This window comes from Cygnus atratus, chromosome 1, assembly GCF_013377495.2.
Source record: "Cygnus atratus isolate AKBS03 ecotype Queensland, Australia chromosome 1, CAtr_DNAZoo_HiC_assembly, whole genome shotgun sequence".
Lineage (NCBI taxonomy): Eukaryota > Metazoa > Chordata > Aves > Anseriformes > Anatidae > Cygnus > Cygnus atratus.
This window is the reverse complement of record NC_066362.1, coordinates 6,579,994-6,598,572: the sequence shown is the minus strand read 5'-3', so window position 1 is coordinate 6,598,572 and position 18,579 is coordinate 6,579,994. Positions and strand designations below refer to the sequence as shown.

The 18,579-nt window shown below is 39.9% G+C and overlaps 1 protein-coding gene and 1 long non-coding RNA gene across 2 annotated transcripts; one reads left to right on the top strand and one right to left on the bottom strand.

The window, feature by feature from the left end:
* Positions 1-506: 506 nt before the first annotated feature.
* LOC126913146 (uncharacterized) lies at positions 507-1,623 on the top strand. The gene is made up of 2 exons (XR_007707731.1): positions 507-724; positions 1,279-1,623. It is a non-coding gene; the product is annotated as an uncharacterized LOC126913146 (long non-coding RNA).
* Positions 1,624-2,689: 1,066 nt separating this feature from the next.
* On the bottom strand, positions 2,690-18,139 carry SEC61A2 (SEC61 translocon subunit alpha 2). Its single transcript, XM_035549510.2, has 12 exons — positions 17,995-18,139; positions 16,822-16,889; positions 12,905-12,970; positions 11,150-11,228; positions 8,517-8,648; positions 8,264-8,373; positions 7,498-7,651; positions 6,412-6,572; positions 5,138-5,335; positions 4,716-4,907; positions 4,485-4,561; positions 2,690-3,791 (listed from the first exon to the last, which is right to left on the bottom strand). The coding sequence occupies exons 1-12, from the start codon at positions 17,999-18,001 to the stop codon at positions 3,605-3,607; spliced, it is 1,431 nt and encodes a 476-aa protein (XP_035405403.1). The 5' UTR covers positions 18,002-18,139; the 3' UTR covers positions 2,690-3,604.
* Between the last annotated feature and the right edge of the window lie 440 nt (positions 18,140-18,579).

Genomic DNA, 18,579 nt, shown 5'->3' with positions numbered 1-18,579 from the left:
TACTTAGAAAATGACAGTTAAAAACGTTTTTTGTTTGGGCTTGGTTAATCTCCTGACCCTAATCAAACATACCTGAGATTGACTCTAGCCTAGACAAGAAAATTCCTGTGAGGTATTATCACATCAGTTACATTCAAGCATTGCACTGGTATCTAAAGAAATAGAAATTAGTGAATCCACAACAGCTGTAATTACTTCAAGCACCCCCCCAAATGCAACTAATTCAGACACACTGCGCAGCTATAAACCAATACAAATTCACCACTAGCAAAACTTAATTCTTTACGTAGCGTGCTTTTTTGCTCTTTGAATGCATCTAAAATCCCTTACTGTACCAGTTAAGCCAGACAGGAGTCCACTTCAACAATATGATATTTTTCCTTTCTCAGAAGGGGGAGTCTCCTTTCAAGGGGTTCTCACCCTCCATAGCTTCCGCCTTTTTCCCCACTTTTATTCTGCCAAATGTGTTGTTTTTTAATGGCCCCAGTCACTGTCTTCCCTTATATAATGAGCCTTTTTATGATACATTAAAGTTCACAACTCCTAGATGGTGATGAGCATTAAGCCAGTTTGTTTCCTTCTGTAAGCTTTAAGAAATACAACACTGAGACAGACTTCCTCTACTGTCCATTGATTTAGAGGTGTTTAATATTTTCTTCTTCTCTCCTAGAATATGTGGAAGTTATTTCACTTCCAAAGATTGACTTACTGCAAAGAATTGATGGTAAGAGCTTTCTGACACATTAAAAGCACTCATATGAGCTTCAAGAAACCCGTAGTACCTCTTCTCATAACTCTTCCTGACATTTCTCCTCCTACAGTTCTGTATCTTAAAAAAAAAGCTGCAGAAGACATGGCCATATGACAGACTTACTGAAAGTCTTAGGCATTAGCCTGAAGAATTTAATTCTAGAACGCTATACTTAGAATCCCAGAACGGTTTGGGTCTGAAGGGACCTCAAAGCCCCCCCAGTGCCACCCCCTGCCATGGGCAGGGACACCTCCCACCAGCCCAGGCTGCCCAAAGCCCCATCCAGCCTGGCCTTGGGCACTGCCAGGGATGGGGCAGCCACAGCTCCTCTGGGCAGCCTGGGCCAGGGCCTCACCGCCCTCAGAGTGAAGAATTTCCTCCTTATAGCTAATCTAAACCTCTCTTCTTTTAGTTTAAAGCCATTCCCCCTTGTCCTATCATCTGCCTAAGTACATCTTCATTTTAGTAATGAACTTGGAAATTTATGGGAAGTCTTAACAGCATCTAATTTTTTTTCCCTCTCCCAGAGCTAGTAGCAGAAGAGCATATTGCAGTGGATGCCAGGGTTTATACTTATGCACTGGCCCTGAAGCGTGCAACAGAGAAACCGCTCCAAGTTCCTTTCATGAAGTTCTAAAATTTCACAATGACAAATGTAGTTGAAAATTGTCCAGTCTAGATGGCTTAGAATGTAACTCTTCTTGTTATAAAGGTCCTTTACTTTACATGCAGAATAAAAAAACACTTTGTTGGAATAATTCTGATATTTTTACCTGGAATTATGTAACTGACAAAAAGTATTTCTCCTAACTGTTTAATCTATCAAGCCTTTAGAGAATAATCATAATAAAAATACTGTTTAATTTTCAAAACACCTTGTTTCATTTCATGTTCAACACTATGTTTATATTTCAGTGGAAGAAAGATGCTTTAGGAACTGTAGCTGGTGGGGTAGGAACACCTGTTAAAAATGAGGAAGAGCGCATCGTGCTATTGTCCACATGCACAAGCAGCACCATTTAAACAACCATAGGTAATTTTCTGCACTAGGAGCAGCAACAGCTGCACAAGGACACACCGTGCACACTCCAGCTACGGCGTTTGAAAGTGCAGTTCAGGGCACTTCTATGATTTAGACCTGAAGATCAGATTCCTTCTTCCAGCCCTAACCAAACTATGTGGAAAGAGAAAATTGGTTAATTTGATCCAGGCACTGTTTAATCTAAGAAAATACAGACTCTGATGACAGTAACAAAATATCAACTGGTGCAAACTAAAACAGTGTATGGCCCTGGTAAGTAATCCTGCTTAACGTTTGGGCTTCCTTACACACCCTGAGATCTGCTAGGCTATGTGTTCTCCAATTGCCTTGTGTATCTGCATAAGGACGTGACAATTTATTTCAATCTAATCACTTCTAGGTAAATCTTCTGCGCAAAAACACAACCTCTTCAGTGCACAGTCACCTGCTTCTAATTATCTAAACCACCACCACAACTTAAAGGTTAGGATCTAAAAGTCGTCATAAGCATACAGTAGTATCAGTCTTGCCTCCGAAATGGATGAGCACGCAGAAACAAGGAAGACTTTCCTAACTTAGAAATGAAGTAGAAACCTTCCTTAAGGTTCTACCTTCCCAAACAACACCACAAAGTTACTTTCAAGTGTGAAAGACAAAAGAAATCAAAATAGAAAATCAAAGGGAGAAAGCTAGCAGTTCCAGGTGAGCAGAAAACCTCAATGATTTTAAGAGGAGGAAAGTTGAGATTTATTTTTTTTTCCAGCAGCCTTAATTATATTCTAGAAAGAGAAAGGGTAAACAGGAAAAAAAAAAAAGAAAGAGGCCTTACAGACCTACCTCGCTAACAAAGCCTGTTGGAAATTACTGAGAACTGCATATGAATTATGTATCTTGCACAGAAAAGAGACAGGAGAGAGCTTAATTAAATAAGTTTATTGTCTAACGTTTACACTTGTTACATTGCCGCTGTAAAGTGCGACAACATAAATAGATTTTCAGCAGGAACTCCACGTTCCCCCCCTTTCCCTTCTATGAACACTGCTTTAGGAACCAGGCCTTGCTCTTCAGACTCACGAAAGCAAAGTGGACATGAAGTTTCAGTGGCACAGTTTTCACAAGTACATGTTTCAAACAAAACTACCGGGCTGACTTGCCAGCGTGACAGCAGCTATCACACGCTGTCTCACAGGAAACCCAGGGCAAGAAAGCAGTGCCCCAGTCCTCGTGATGCAGCAAATCCGCCACCAAACCAGTGCACAGGTGAGATGAGTATCAGTCTCTGGTAAAAACGTTTGCTCGTCCACCCTTAGAGCTAAAGGAAAGGTGCCTGGGTGGAGGCACCGCAAAGGAATAAGGAGTGCTGAGTTCAGTGATGGGGAAATGCAAGTTAAAAAAGTATAAAAATTAATGTAAAATACAGGCTACAAATCAATTCCATTAAGAATACTGACACGTGGCAATCTGAATGGACATTTCTTTTTTTCCTATTAAGGACTGGGAAATAAATTTAACATTTTAATACTGTGCAAAAATGTTTACCAACATCGAACTGATACATTTTACCATCTCACTGTAGTGTTTCAACAGCAAGGTAGATGAATTGGTTTCCAGCATTACAGGCAACACTAGATATACTTAAACGAGATAATGTAAACTTTATTCTTAAGGCAGCTGGTACTGATGCTGCACACAGGCATGGCTCGATGCCCGTTACATTAACGGGACACGGAGCACTTCAAAACAAGTAAAAAGAAAAGAGCATTATTGGACTAAGTGACGCATGTTGTCAAAATACTTTCCCTTTCACACAAAACCATGAAATATTTGGACATCTAGAAAAATAACGCGCCTACTCCTCCAACTTCTGCTTGCTCTTTTACAAATATTTCAAAATACTGATAAATAATGGTGACTGCAAGCAGAATGCCAGTGCCCGACCCAATGGCTCCTAGGAAGTCAGCTAAAACCGAAAGGGCGCCGATGCACAACCCACCAAATGCAGCTGCTGTCGGGATGTACCTGTAACAAAAGAAAGTATTCGTCTTGACACGTTTTCCTGCAAGGGTTCTAGCAATACATCTACTACTAAAACAACCAACTCGAATATTTAGAGGTGAGTTTAGCACTTCAGTTGCAACTCTGTTACATCTTACGATCTTCTAAATCGTATTTGCACAATGTAGAAACTAAAATAAATATTCACTGCTAGGAAAGCTGCATAAATAATTGATCACTGGCAAAGCTTTTTAGTTAACAGGGTAACTTTTGTTTTCGTTATATGCATACTATGTAACCTCCACAGGACTGAAACCAATGACTTAAATACGCAGGGACAAACCTGCCGTGCAATCCACACCTGCACGCTTTGCGTACTGCATCAAGTACCACTTCTGTAGCGTCATCTTAGTTCAGAAATGGTAAATTAAACACCTGGGAAAATCAAGGTTTCTTCCTTTTAAAAACACATTAGAGATTCAACCCAAATTCCCTCCTTACTCTGCTTACACAAATATTCTACAGGTTAGTCTCTCACCCACTGCTATATAAATCTTTTGCATTACCGGGACAGAAGACAGCTGAATGGGAAGGATCTTGACATTTGTACTGGAAACAATCCCTGATTTTTCCGAGCGTATCTGCTCTAGTTGACACCTTCCCAGCACTCTTCCCCACCCAGCAGAGCAGCACAGCTGGAGGTCAGCACTTCCTCACCTGTTAAGCTCGTGAACCATTGAAGTGTCCCTGTGGCCTCTCATCACCATTTGCTGTTCTTTGAGTTGCTTGGCAACCTGCGGAAACATGGCTTTATGAAACTGCCGCAGTGTTTCACAGTCATCTGGTGTTTAGTCAGAGCAATAACCGATCAGTCAGGAACTAGTCGGTTCTAAATTAGAGGCAGTGTTTGAAAATACAATCATTAGGCACGTTTAGCAGAACACCTACGTCTTTCGCTGAGGAACCAGACACCTCAATCCAAGTCTTCGAGAAGAACGCACAGGATCCCAACATAAAAATTATATAAACTATGACATGGACGGGATCCTCAAATATTGCACCCATGGATTCTGGAGGGGACAAGTAGTAGCACAGGCCACCAACAGGGTAAGAACGAGCAGGGCCACCACCACTGACATCCTGTGAGAGGGGAAGAAAAGAAACAGTTAGTTGTCACAGACCTCACCTTCCTATCCTGTGTTTACAGAGGAATTCCTCTTCAAGGTTTAAAACAGCTTTTCCCTACAAATGTTAGGAAATAAGCATTCCAGTTTTCTGCTGGTTAAATACCCAAGTCTCACCATAAAGTACTAGAGATATGTATTTATATATAATTTTTATTTTTTTTTTTTAAGTGATAAAATACTTACTGCCCACTGTCCTAATAAGTTCACCAAGAAGTTGCCACTAAAACGAACAGACAACATCTGGGAAATAACATAGAGGTTCGACACTAAGGCAGACTGCAGAATGATGGGAATGTTGGAGGTATAAAAGAGCTTGATAGGATAGCTGCTGTACTGTCCGCGATACCGTGCAGACTTGATCGGTAAATCAACACGAAATCCCTACAAGAAAGAACACAAACGCATTAAGTTTATTTCTAAGATAGAAATCATTCCTAGTGTGCCTAAAAGCTATCCCTGAAGATATCTGCTAGATAAACAAGGAGTGCAAACTCGCGGACAGCAAAGCCCAAAGGCTTTCTGCTGCAGCCTGTGCTACAGATTTTAGGGATTTGTAAGTGTTACCGCCTGGTCGCGTTACATTCTTTTTATATAAACATTCTCTCTCCAATGCTAAGTAACATTCCTCTAAAATACACTTACTTTATAGAATATGGTTTGATAAAACCCTTTAATGGCTTTTAACTTAACTGGTGAGCATCAGGAGACTTACATTTGCAAGTCCAGCCTTTCTGGGGTGGGCTCCTATCTCAGTAGGCCCAAAAAAGCCACATGAATTTGAAAACCACAGAATTCAAGTGGTTTTTTTGCCAGCGCTCACTCACAACAGCTTGAAAAAAATCACGTTTTGGACACACCCAGAAAACAAAACAAAACCAAAAAAATAAATAAATATATATGGGTCTATTTTAGTACCCATTTTAGCAAATACTCAAATTTAAAAATAAACAGCTAAGTATTTCAAGAAAATCTGGGGAAGTGGGAGCGCAGGGGGGAACACGACAGAATCTATTAACTACACAGCCATTTCCTGAACAAATCTGTATCATGCATGCCCCAAAGAAGCAAGGTTCTCTAGCTGTGGCCAAAGGTGTTATTTTTTAACTCAACTACGAATATCAAGGACATTTGTTGTGTGATACAACCACTGCAGTTCCAGAACCCATTTTTAGTACAAATACTCTAACAGCCCGTGTGGTATCTAACAGAATGTGAAATCACATCACTGCATACGGGTATGTGTGGCTATAAAGTTTAACAGCTGTACTGTCACAGAGGCACGGTACAGTACTGAAGTAACACTATTCAAATAAAAGAATTCCTTACTCAAAGCTGAGATAATTCAGCTATTGTAGTTTTGCAATTTTTTTTTTCCCCCAGCGATTGCACTCTCTGAAGTCCAAGCACTTCTACCTATGCAGTTTCACAGAGCTACTATGAGAAATTTCTCATTTCACCTGAAAATATATGACAACAGCAAACACAAATACTGTAGCAATCAGATTCATGAGATTGGGCAAATTCTGTCGGTAAAAAGCCTCCCGCAAAGCACGGACTTTGTCGGTTCGCGTAGCCAGAAGATGAAACAAGGCAATCACAGCACCCTCAAACTCTGTTCCTACAAAAAGCAAAAAAAGAAAAGAAGTTTTAAATGGTACATTTGAAACAGATTTTAAAAAATCTCCACAGCTTTCTTCAGGAAATTTAAAAAGTGACATGTCTAAAATCAGATTCAATAGGACATAAATCCTCTTACAAGAAACATATCACAATACAGTGTTCTAATTCACAGAAGGGAGAATAATCAAGATCATTGTTGGTTAAGAAAAAGAAAAAAAGGTCTCACACAAAAGAATCTTTTTTTTTCTTTTTCTTTCTTTCCTGGGGGTAGGAGGAGGATTGGAAGGAAGAAATAATAAAAGAGGAGAAAAAATAGCTTTAGAAAAGCAGTAATAAACCACAGCAGAGAGAAATACTGGAAGTCTGGTGAAAATGAGAGCTAACTAAATCCTGGCTCAGAATTTAAGATAATTAACTAGATTTCATTAATCTAATTAACTTCCTGATGCAAACACAGGATGTATCTTGACTTGGTATTTCCAGAGTCTCCGGACAACCAGATATTGGCTGAGGAACAAACAGATGGCAGTCTCTGAAGACTCAAACAAGCTTTAAGTAATTTGGAGGCAATAACTGTGACAGTAACCTATAGCCACAAACAACAGTTGGATCAAAACCAACTCCCCTGAACATACAGAATCTAATCTCTCTTCTATTTCTTCAAAACAAGTTACGCTAAACCAAGGCTATTTCAATCTGGAAATCTAAAATCTTCAGTCAAGGGGCTATAGCTCCTATCTTAACTACTGAGATTCAAATCAGCAAAAGAAAACTCGCAGGTAATTAATTTATCTTCTTGGAAGTCAGACAACATTCTCATCGTCAATGTTTGACAATTTATTTTAGAAGCTACAGCTGATAAAGCATATGTATAGTATAAATCCACTGAAACACGTTATAACTTGTTGTAATAGCACCCATACCTCTGCCGGTGTTGATGGTAGTGGGACTAAAAGCCTTCCAGACAATGGTTTCACAGATATTGGTAGCAATAAATAGGGAAATACCGGACCCCAACCCGTAACCTTTCTGTAGCAACTCGTCTAACAGCAGCACAATCAAGCCAGCAACAAACAGCTGTGGGAAAAGAAACAAAACTGAGCAGAAACAAGAATGAATCAAGTTAGGAATTACAGAGTAATTACCTCCTTCGGTTATTTTCATCATGCTGGAAAGTGATCTTTAAGGTTTTTTTAACCTAAATACCATTCATGCAGTATTTCTGCCCTCTCACGTACACACCTGCACATCTCACCTGGCAATAATCTCTGTGACTTTTCAACACTGACGCAAGCAAACGGACTACTCAAAAAGCACTTTTTTTCCAATGAAGTGTTTAAGTCTGAGAATCTACTGATTTGCTTTAAAGGATAACGCCTGAAAGTCCAATCTTTACTCTTAAGTGAGAAGTCCTCTGTGGTACTGAACAGCAGCTGCTGCTTTCAAAGTCTACTAATTTCTACATTTGGAATCAAGCAGCCACTCCTTATCTGAAACATTTGTGATATTAATTATCCTGACTTTCTCCTCCTTTATGGAAGATGTAGGAATTTCTCATATACAGACAGCAGATATGAAGGATGGTGCTTCCTAGTATTAATAAATAAAAGGCAGCAGACAAAGATTTTTCCTTCCAGCCATACCGCATCTAACCAGTTTAAGTTACACACAAAATAGCTCATTACAAACCTGAATTATAATAAGAAGACAAATCCCAGCACCCATTTCAGCAGGATCTCCATACATCCCAGTCATAACATAGACAATGGCTTGCCCGATGGTAATAATCATCCCAAATACTAGAACAGGAAAGAAAGCAAATCCTTTAAAAAAATCTCCTGGATTCACCTATCGAAGAAATTTCACATCTAGTGTCATTTATGCAGACTGCTTTCCCAAGAATAAAAAGACGTTCATTAATTTTAATCAGAGCAGCACTTACATTTCTGAGCCCCATTGAACAAGGCTCTGTCTTTTGGCGTATCACCAACTTCGATGATCTTTGCTCCAGCTAACAGCTGCATGATCAAACCAGATGTCACGATGGGGGAGATACCCAATTCCATCAACGTACCTGACCAGGAAGAAAAACCAATAAAATTGCGATTCAAGCATCTCTCCTAAAGGATTATACACTGAGGATATTAGGCCTGTTGAAAAACTTCTGACCTACAGGGAACATTTTTCATAACCCTTCAAATGGATATTCCAGTACAGGCATAATCAAAACAAAGACCATCATCTCCTCACAGAAGTGTGCTGTGTTAAAAATTTGTAAGCTTGAAGGCAGCATGACAAACCTATGTAGCTTTTCACCTTAAATATCTTTGTGAAACCATGTCAATGCTACAGGTCAACACACACTGAAGCTTAGCAGGTTACGAGCGAGCTTTTTGGCATGTCGTATCAAGGAACCTTTCACCAGAAACCATCTTCTCCTTGGTTGTTTATTCAGTCACTGCTTCAGCTGTTACATTTTACAGAAGTTTAATTGGGAAAACCACAAGAAAGATGATGCAGACCCACAGAGCCCGCCAACAGCACTCTCCGAATCACTACCTCTAGTTAAGAGCACAGAAGTTTAGGATTAAACCAGTTCTTAACAGAACAAACACATCATTAAGATGTTCCACGCTGCCACCTCACCTACTGGTGCAAGGTATCAATGTTCAACTCCAGACAACTCAAACAGGAAAATATAACTTTGTAAGAGACTAATTCTGCAGCATATAGGTTTATGTTCCAGAAAATCTCTCTGTTTTCCCCCCAGTCACTTCATTTGGTGTAATAAAAACCGAGGCATTGTAACATTGCTTTCACCCTCAGTGCCACACGCAATAACTGACCTACCACCACGTACTTTAATTCAGATATATTCTCAGCAAGGTCTTGTTTAACTACTGATATCTGCTTGAATTATATTACTTTGTGGTATGGGAACAGAACTGAAGATACTCAAAGCAATTAAACTCAGAAAAATAACCCACCTTTTGCCTGTAAAATATACTCTCTTGACTATACAAGAAACGTCTTCCACATCACCTTTTTAGAGCAAGAGTATTACAAAGAGATCATTTTTGAAATTTAACGTAACCTCCAGTTCATACCAGAAAATCTTCTCCAGTATGAAAATGCTGAAGGTTTATTAAAAAAAAAAAAAAAAAAAGCTGAAAACCTGGATGAAAATTAAGAAACAAACTACCAAGGGCTGAATCTTCCCACGTTTCTCAAACTAGAACCTTAAAACTAAGAAGAAAAAAAAAGTTTGGGTAAGGACACGTTTTACAAGTTTAATATTGAATTAAGCCAGACCAAATTACTTCTTAACTGTCGTTTACATGAACGCTCAAGGGATACAAATAATGCACATTTTTTTCTGACATTGTCACAATATCCACCAGAGAGATTAAAAGGAGAATCAGCTCACAGTTTTTCAGTGTTCTTTACATTTAAGTGCCATTCTGCTCTCACTTTTAGCACAGTAGTGTTCCATCATAAAATTACCAGAAAATTATTAATAAAAAGAGTATTTAGACTTGCAAAGTCTCAATATGAATCAGTGACAGGGGATGCACGGTCTGTAAGGTCTTGAGGAAGGTCAAAAGAACTAGAAATGGTGTATTCATAGCTGATCAGACTAGAAACTCATGTTTTCTCAAACTCCACCTCTGTAAAGGGTCCCTTCTCTGGGGGATGTATCAAGCTGTATTTTCCTTTTCCCATACATATATTAGGAATTCGTTCAGAAACTGCTTCTGGCAACTTCTGCCACTAATTGTAACATGCTGCTTAAAAATACCATGGGCTGCCCCTTCGCTTTTACGCTAAAAGTGCCTCTCCACACCTTACGAACTCCTCTACCAGAGATCAAGATTTTAATAACGATTTGGGAAAATTAGGATGTCAAAAACTTTAGCCTTTTACCTCACATCCTCCAGTGACATCTAGTCAGTTGACTTAGGTGTAAATTAACTTTCCCTCTCCTGTTTTTTGTTGCCTTCACAGTCTCTCCAGTCTTTTCTTGGCCAGTTACCATTCTGTTTGGGTAGTGACCTCATTTGTAGTCACGCTTGCCAGGTCCTAAGTTTTAGACTTCTAGCATTAGTTTAAATCTTTTATGTATTTGTTTGGGCTTCGTTTGTCTATTCTACAATAAATTACTTTGCGTTTCCTGAACTACAAGCCTAATCATCTCTTCCCTTAGCTTTCCAATCTATCAAATCACCCATAATGACTCAAGGCATTGCGAGGCATAACTGCTTTGCACACAGAAGGTATTTTCTTTCTTAACTGGCAGGGGAAAGGACTTGATGTCCCATACATTTATCAGGAAAAGACTTGGAAACAGAATCATCCCAAAAGCTGAGAGTCAAGATGAATCTCATTTACACATCAGAGGGGACCCCATTCCTACAATGAAGTATGTCTCGGGTATCAGTCAGTTATTCTGTGTTAAGAACCTTACAAAGTGTTTCCACACGACACCTGGGTTCTACGAAATTTAACAGCCACCCATTTTCTTCCCCAGTCTGTTTTATACCGATAAAAAACAGAGAAAAGAAATAATCTACTAACCCCTGTTTGACGCAAGAATGACTCGCATCCAATAGAAAGGATCTGCAGAATCTGATGACATGATTCCAAACAAAGGTATCTGTCGGAGCACACAGCAGCGTTAAACACATATACAAAGAAAGCTTCCATTAACCCAAGAATCTGAACTTGTAATGATTCAACTGTTACACTCTTTAGTATAACATTTTTTTTTTTTTTAATTAAACCAGAATGTACAATAACAGAGATACCGAGACCATCTATTTTAATCCTCTAACTGGGGTATGACTCAGAGGACTATGCTATGGAACCTAAGACCCCTTCTGCAGGAAAAAAACAGAACTCCCTAGAAAAAAAGAGTCAGTGCACATAAGCTAGATTACTGAAGCTGAAGATGTAAATGGCTGTTTTAGGCAACTATGGAGTACTACAGCCCAGGTGGAGGGGGGAGAGGGAAAAAAATATAAGATAAATAGGTTAGATACCACAAAATATTAACAGAATGGAGGGGAAAAAAAAAGGGGGAAAAAAACCCTGCGATATTCCATTTCTTATTTCAGCAAGAACAATGGAACAAACTGTAGCCAAACTTCTTTGAGAATACAGAAGAAAGGAGGGTTGTTGTTGTTTTTTGTTATTATTTTTAAACAGCCCTAAACAAAACTTATTTTCAGTACAAATTAAAGATCAAGCATAAATTACAACATAAATATCTTCCTCCATCAAATTTAAATATTCAAATTCTACAGCTGGGAATATGTTTTTAAAATATCCTATATGAAAATGTCAAAGTTAGCCAAGTTTACAGAAAACATCTTAATTATGCATCTATTTAGCAGCTAGAAAGCACAGATAAACTACATGTTCTTCTATCTCTAGTATCCTTCCTGCCTCGTCCACCCAAAAAGTAGACAGGTATGCGAGCTGGGGTTTAGCCTTTCAGCAGTCCTTCAGTGTTGTAAATATCCAAGTTATAAACTGCTACCACAGAGCCTGACTGGGATAGAAGTTCAAGTTAATAAATAAATAAAATATAACCTAAAAAGCCTAGGCCTGAAGATGTCTGGTTCATCCTAATGATCTAAGAGGCCTAACAGTTCTAAAAAAATCAAATAAATCAAGTAACGCGTGGATTTTCTGCAATATGTATTCTTTAAAAAACAAAGCTATCCATTCATAACCCTCGTGCAGGTTTCTAAGAATTCCTGCATTTATAAATATCAAGGATCATGTAAATGTTTACAAAGACCCTGGGGGAGGGAGGTTAGCTAATATCTTCAACAATATATTCAAAAACTCAAGTTCTAAATGTCAACTTCAACACCTCAGAAAAACATTTCCCCGCAATCTTTACAACTCATTAGCTTGCTCAAGAGGAATCAGGTAAAAGCAGTCACTTCTAGCTCATTTTCAAACTTGTTACTGCTAAAATTTAAATTTAGCTATGAACAGGCAGTAAAGAATGCATAAACTTGCTGCTTAGGTTACTCAATGAATAATTAGCTCTGCTGTTTACCCTGCAGCCAGTATCACCATTTCACAGGATATTTCACATTAAAAAAAAATATTTCAGATTAAATAGAAAGCATTAACGTCTAAAAATATATCCATGAATAACAGTGGAATAGTCTTATTCATTTAAATGAACTTGAAATCCTTAACCACAAGAATACATAACTGAAGCTGACAGGTCAACATGAACAGAGAAAGTCTCAGTTTTAGCATTCTACATACAGAATATCTCCTTTCTGAAACGCAGAAAGTATCAACACCTACCTGGCAGCATACTAAGAAAATGAAGAGTGTAATAGCTGTCCATAGCACCTTCTCTCTGAACTGGATCTGAAGAACAGATAGGAGACAGAGATTATTGTGCTCGTTGTAGTTAAGAATTTTCACTCCACTACCACCTTAGTGCTGGTCATCATTCAGAATTAGATGTGAAGACGTTGAGCCAGATGGCGTCATTTCTCATCAGAAATTATTTTTAATATGATTTCAGAGTTTTTAGAGACAGTCATGGGCTTCTGGGTAGTCAAAGAAAGCTTACATGGGATCTGGCAGACAGCGTGCCTGGTATTTGGTGAGTAGAACATGTTTTATATATAGGATCCTAATACAGGGGGTATTTACAGAAAAGCAACAGCACGGCTAAAAACATGAACATACCAGAACAAACATGAAAGATTAATGCAAAAAAACTTATCTGCAGTGATTTTATCTCTAGGCTTCAACAGATTGGAGGTACAGTTTTGTAAAGCTGAAAGTTAAGTGACTAAAAACCAGAAGAACCATTAGTTTCGGACAGGAATTCAAACCATTCAGAAGGCAGTTCGTCAAAAGGTGCCACAGGAAGCTTAAATTAACCATTGCAATCACAGACACAGACTACAACGCGATTTTCAAGGATCTTTTTTCCCTCTGAAGTATTTCTGTCCATGCAGATTAGGTATAATTTTTAAAAGACTGTCAGATTAATGATCATCAGTCACTAACGTATTGAGGACACTCTCAGGGCCACAACTTTGAGGCAGAATACTGTAACTACTGCCATGAGCAAGAAGAGAAGAATCACAAGGTTTACATTTGAACCAGAGTTTTTCTCAAAGCCTGAGAGAGAAAGAATGCATTTGCAGAGACCAAGAGAGAGCTAAGATTCAGCGTTATGTTCAAATTCCCACCTCTCCTCCACGGACTGTAAACCCTGGGAGAAGCGTGTTCTCTGCAGACAAGAGCACAGCAGCTACTAAAACGAGACATGAACTAACATACGAGACAGACACAGCAGGAGTAAGAGATTTCTGCCTCCAACCACTGAATCTGCCTGTAGAGAAGTAACAAGAGAAAGGATCAGTGCCTAGTTTTATAGGCCCTGAGCACCCACAAACAAGAAGCTACAAGCTGAGGCAGCAGGGCAGCTTCTCAAACAAAAACTCGGAAATAATCCATATCTTTGTAAGTGAAGACATGCACTTACTTTGAAGCAAAATACTTCCAGTAATTTAATGTATTTACTGATACAGACTCACTGCTAAAAGAGGCCAGATGCTAAAAATACATGCAGTACAAAGTTAAAAAAAGAAAAATAGTGACAGCAGCAAATAAATCCAGTGTCTTGTGTTAGATCTTATGCAGTGCTGACCCACTTTACTAAGTGCTGTTTGGATTTTATACTTCAGCTTTTAAGTACAGAGTTTTAAAACAAGAAGAACGAGCAGAACTATCTCTGCAGCCCAAACTTAGCTTCTGGGGTATCAGTCTCTTAAGCTGTGTAACTGCCCAGGCTCTCACTTTAACTATGGTGAACATGAGCATTAGAGAAATTCTGCAACATTCAAATCACAGTTCATTCACAAGGAACAGTCCCTGTGATTCAAAAAGAAAAAAAAAAAAAAAAGAAAAAGAAGGCATCTGAATCTGCATGCCAAGAACGGCAAAATACCAACTGGTACCAAAATATTCCGGCCACAAATGATAACAAGCACAAAAAGAGTACATTTCATCATCTGATCAGATTCAACTGGACATTTTATTCCTTTGACATTTTTCTCACTTACAACCTGTGAAAATAAAGGGACTTGAGCATCATCATCTTGGTGTTCTGAACATTGTGTTCTACTTCGAAAAAAATCTGTGCATATCAGGGTAATACGAACAAATGCTACTAACTACAAAAAGCAGCACTTGCTTCTGGTAACCAGCTTGGCCTAACAACAAAAGCAACACTCCCCAGTGACAGCAAAAGCCCACTTCCCTCATCAAAAATAATGGAAAAATGGTTCAACGGGAGCACATCTGAATCAAAACTTCATCTTCACTGGACAATCAATACAAGCTAAGAGAAGAGGACTTTTTTTTTTTCTATCTCCATTTCTTGTCCTGCCCTTAACCAACCCACTAAAATCATTACTAATTATGTTTGCCCGTAAGAGTTCACAAGCAAACAATAAATAAAAAAGAATTACAGTTATACAGAGTGACCTAGGTCTCTTAACAGACTAGACACAAGCAAGGAACATAATGTAAAATGCTCAAACGACTCTTCAGTATAAGAACGACGTTCCCAAGTACGTTTTTCACTTCAAATCTGTACAAAGCTGGCAACCGAGAGTCACTGCCTAGACAGTGACCTAGATAGTGAAAGAGACAAAGTGACCCAAGCAGCAAGGACAGGAATTTCAGCACCTCCCTGGGCATCTTTCATCAGCTGATGGAGGACACGGACAAATAAAGTCTCTCTTCCTCTCTGGCAAAGAGAAGGGTAAGAGAAAGAAGCCAAGAGAAAAATCACAACTGTTGCTGAGCTTTACAGAAACCTCAACATCTATAGATTTATCTTAGCTTCCTCTTCTCATCTATTTCATTAGAAAAAATGGGATAGGCAGATATAACCAACCCATCAAAGATATGCCATAAACCGGCATGAGAAGACCGCACTAAGGTTCACGGCTGCAGAAACACAGCACTCAAACTTTCTACTCGAAGCGGTTGCATCCTGATCTGAGCACAAGGTCTGGCTCTGGAAACTCCTGTTCTGAAGATGCCTTTGTCTGACTGATATCAGTTGTTTGGAGACCTGTCCTGAGAGGGAAAGATGCTGGGAATCAGCAAGGAATGACAGACAGGGCGAATAGATGGGATAAATCCCAATCTTCTTAAAAATCAGTCCCAGAGGGGGATAACTGGCAGTTTTTATCGCATCTTTTCCATCCAATCCAGCACATTCAGCTATGGTGACTGGAACCAACATCTCTTCATCCAGTCCTAACCCTCGGGAATCTCTCATCAGGGTAAGAGGATTCTCCGTGCTGGCATCATACTTGCAGCTATGTATTTTCTTTTAAAAATAAAAATCAACGTTTAGCTCTTACCTAATATTCACTGGCATGAACATTCCATAAATTTGCTGCTCTAATTAGAAACTTTGTCACCTAGGCAATATATGAGCGCTTGAGTATCAGAAGTTTAAAAAACATTTTTTTTTTAAACAGGGAAGGTCTTTCTGATCCTTCTGATCTGCAGAAATTAACTAATTTTGATCTAGAAAATAGGCAGAGAACTGGGTTCTAGGGCTATGGGATTAGGTAGGTCAGACATAAATGAACTCGGTTTATTGGTTTCAAAACAAACAAAAGTGTCACATCCAGTAGGTGAACAGGGAGCAATTATGTGAACTTTATCACAGATCACTTTCCCACTTCATCAAAGGGAAATGGTTATTGGAGTAGGAAACGTTTTGTGTTGTAGGAAAGGAAGTACTAAATGCGAGGTTCCTGAATTCCAGCACAGGCCTTTTAAAAGTAATACCTTAGCCAACGCAAAGTCTAGAAGTGTCACCAGGACTTAAAGCCAATACCAACAGTGTTATCCACAGGAAAAGAGCTTGAAAACTCTGGTTTGGTGTTATATTAACGTAGATCCAGTCATAGGGAGCTGAAAGTAATAAAGTTCATCTAGAGATAAAACATTTAAAAAAAAGAGTTAATACAATTACCAAATGGAACAACTTATCAGAAGGCAGTTACGATTTTACCATTGTGTTAATCTTTCACCTTAACATGGATTTCCTCTCCTCCAAAGAACCTGTCCTACTTTAGGGCCCACTGTCTGTGTTAGCACTGTAGTGTGTACTCGAATGGCACAACAGTCTTATCTATGAACCAGTAAAAGTAAAAACATAATGTGGCACTCACCTTTCTTTCCGGCTTCTGGATTTCAGGTAAAACTGCACAGAATGGCTTAATAACTTCCAAGAATTTAACTGTTCCAGAAAAACAAACCGAAAAAAAAAACAAGAGGGAAATATTTTAATGAACTTACATGAATTTATAAGACTTCTTATGACTTTATCTATCTTCTAGGGAAAAAATAAAATGTGAAAACACTTTATAGGGCAATTATTTCATCAAAACATACTCTAATTCAAGCTTGAAAAATAACTTCCTTTTCTTGAAGCTGTTGAAAAATGGGTAAAAATGTGGAAGAGAATCCTTATTTAACACAGATTTGGCCCATCCTCTATTCCTCTAATCATTCGTGGGAGAAGTAACACCGCATGTATCGCAAGAAGTGAACTAAACTATATTAAACTTAAAAATAAATGGAATATATTCCATATATATATGGAATATATATATTGGCCTGTGCCTGTTAAACACAGCAGCAAAGGATGCTAAACAGTACCTACACAGAGATCAGTACCTTGTGGTTTACATGTGCATGTAGGTGAGAGAAAAGAAAAAAAAGAACTCAAATATTTTTAGAAACCTTAAATCACTGCAACACCTATTCTGACCAGAACTTTGTGGGATTTTACTTTAACTTTTGGTCCATCTCCGCTCACAGCTTCTCCTTTAAAAACACAGAAAAGCTCAACAGTTTGAGCTCTTTTTCTGGAAAATAAAAATAAATAAAAAATAAATCCAGAACGTACAAAGGTGGGCAATTTCCCTGCCAAAACCTGCACGGTATCCCCAGCGCCCCCCCCACACACACATTTGGATATCCACCAAAACCCACCAGAGGCTCCCCTTCCACCAAACCGCACTCGTTACGCTGCGGACCGAGGTTAGGCAGCTTTTTGGGTCGAAATCCCATGATTTATGCTCACACTCCCGGCTGGGCCAAGCTTCTCCTTCACCCCCCTCACAGCTCATCCCACAGCCTGGCTTCACGCCCCATGGCGAGCCGGGGGGGAGGGGGGGGGCGGCATAAAAACCCACCCCAAAAAGCTCCGACCACCCTCTCCCTGCCGGTGGGCGCTACCGACGCCCCCCTTCGTCCTGCCCGGACCCCCCCGGGCCATGTTCTCCCCTCAGGGGGGCAGCGAGGAGGATCCCCACGGCTGCCCCCAGCCCGCTACTCACTGCCCATGGCGGCGGCGGGGCCGGCTCTGCCTCAGCCGCTGTCACCGCCGCTCGCCCTCCCTCAGCCGCCGCCGTGACGTGAGGCCGGGCGCAGGGCTCCTCCCTGCTGGCATGGCGGCACCCGCTCCTCCTCCTTCTCCTCCTTTTCCTCCTTCTTTTCCTCCTCCTCCTCCTTCCTCAGGAGCCAGGGGAACGGGAGCGGTGCCGGTTCAGGTCCCGTTGGCGGCCGGGCTAAGGCGGCGGCGCCTCACGGTTGCCCCTACCCGCCTGCCCCTTGAGGCGAGGAAGCTCTGGCGCTCGTTTATTATTGCCAGTTTCTTCTGAGTTTTGGGGTTGCTTTCCTTGGTGGCATATTTCCTGGGTCAAAGCAATACCCAGCTGGTAAATGTAGCGGTTTGTTTTCTGGAGTGAGAGGCTGCTGCTTGCAGCCCAGCCTGGCTGCATCTCTGCTGGGTTATTGAAAAGAAATAAAGATTAGTGGCGTGTGCCTGCTGTGTCTGACTGGTGCCCCCAGTCACCCACATCCCAGTTTGATAAAATCATGGGTATGTCCGTGTTTGATAATACCACAGGTATGTGGGTAAA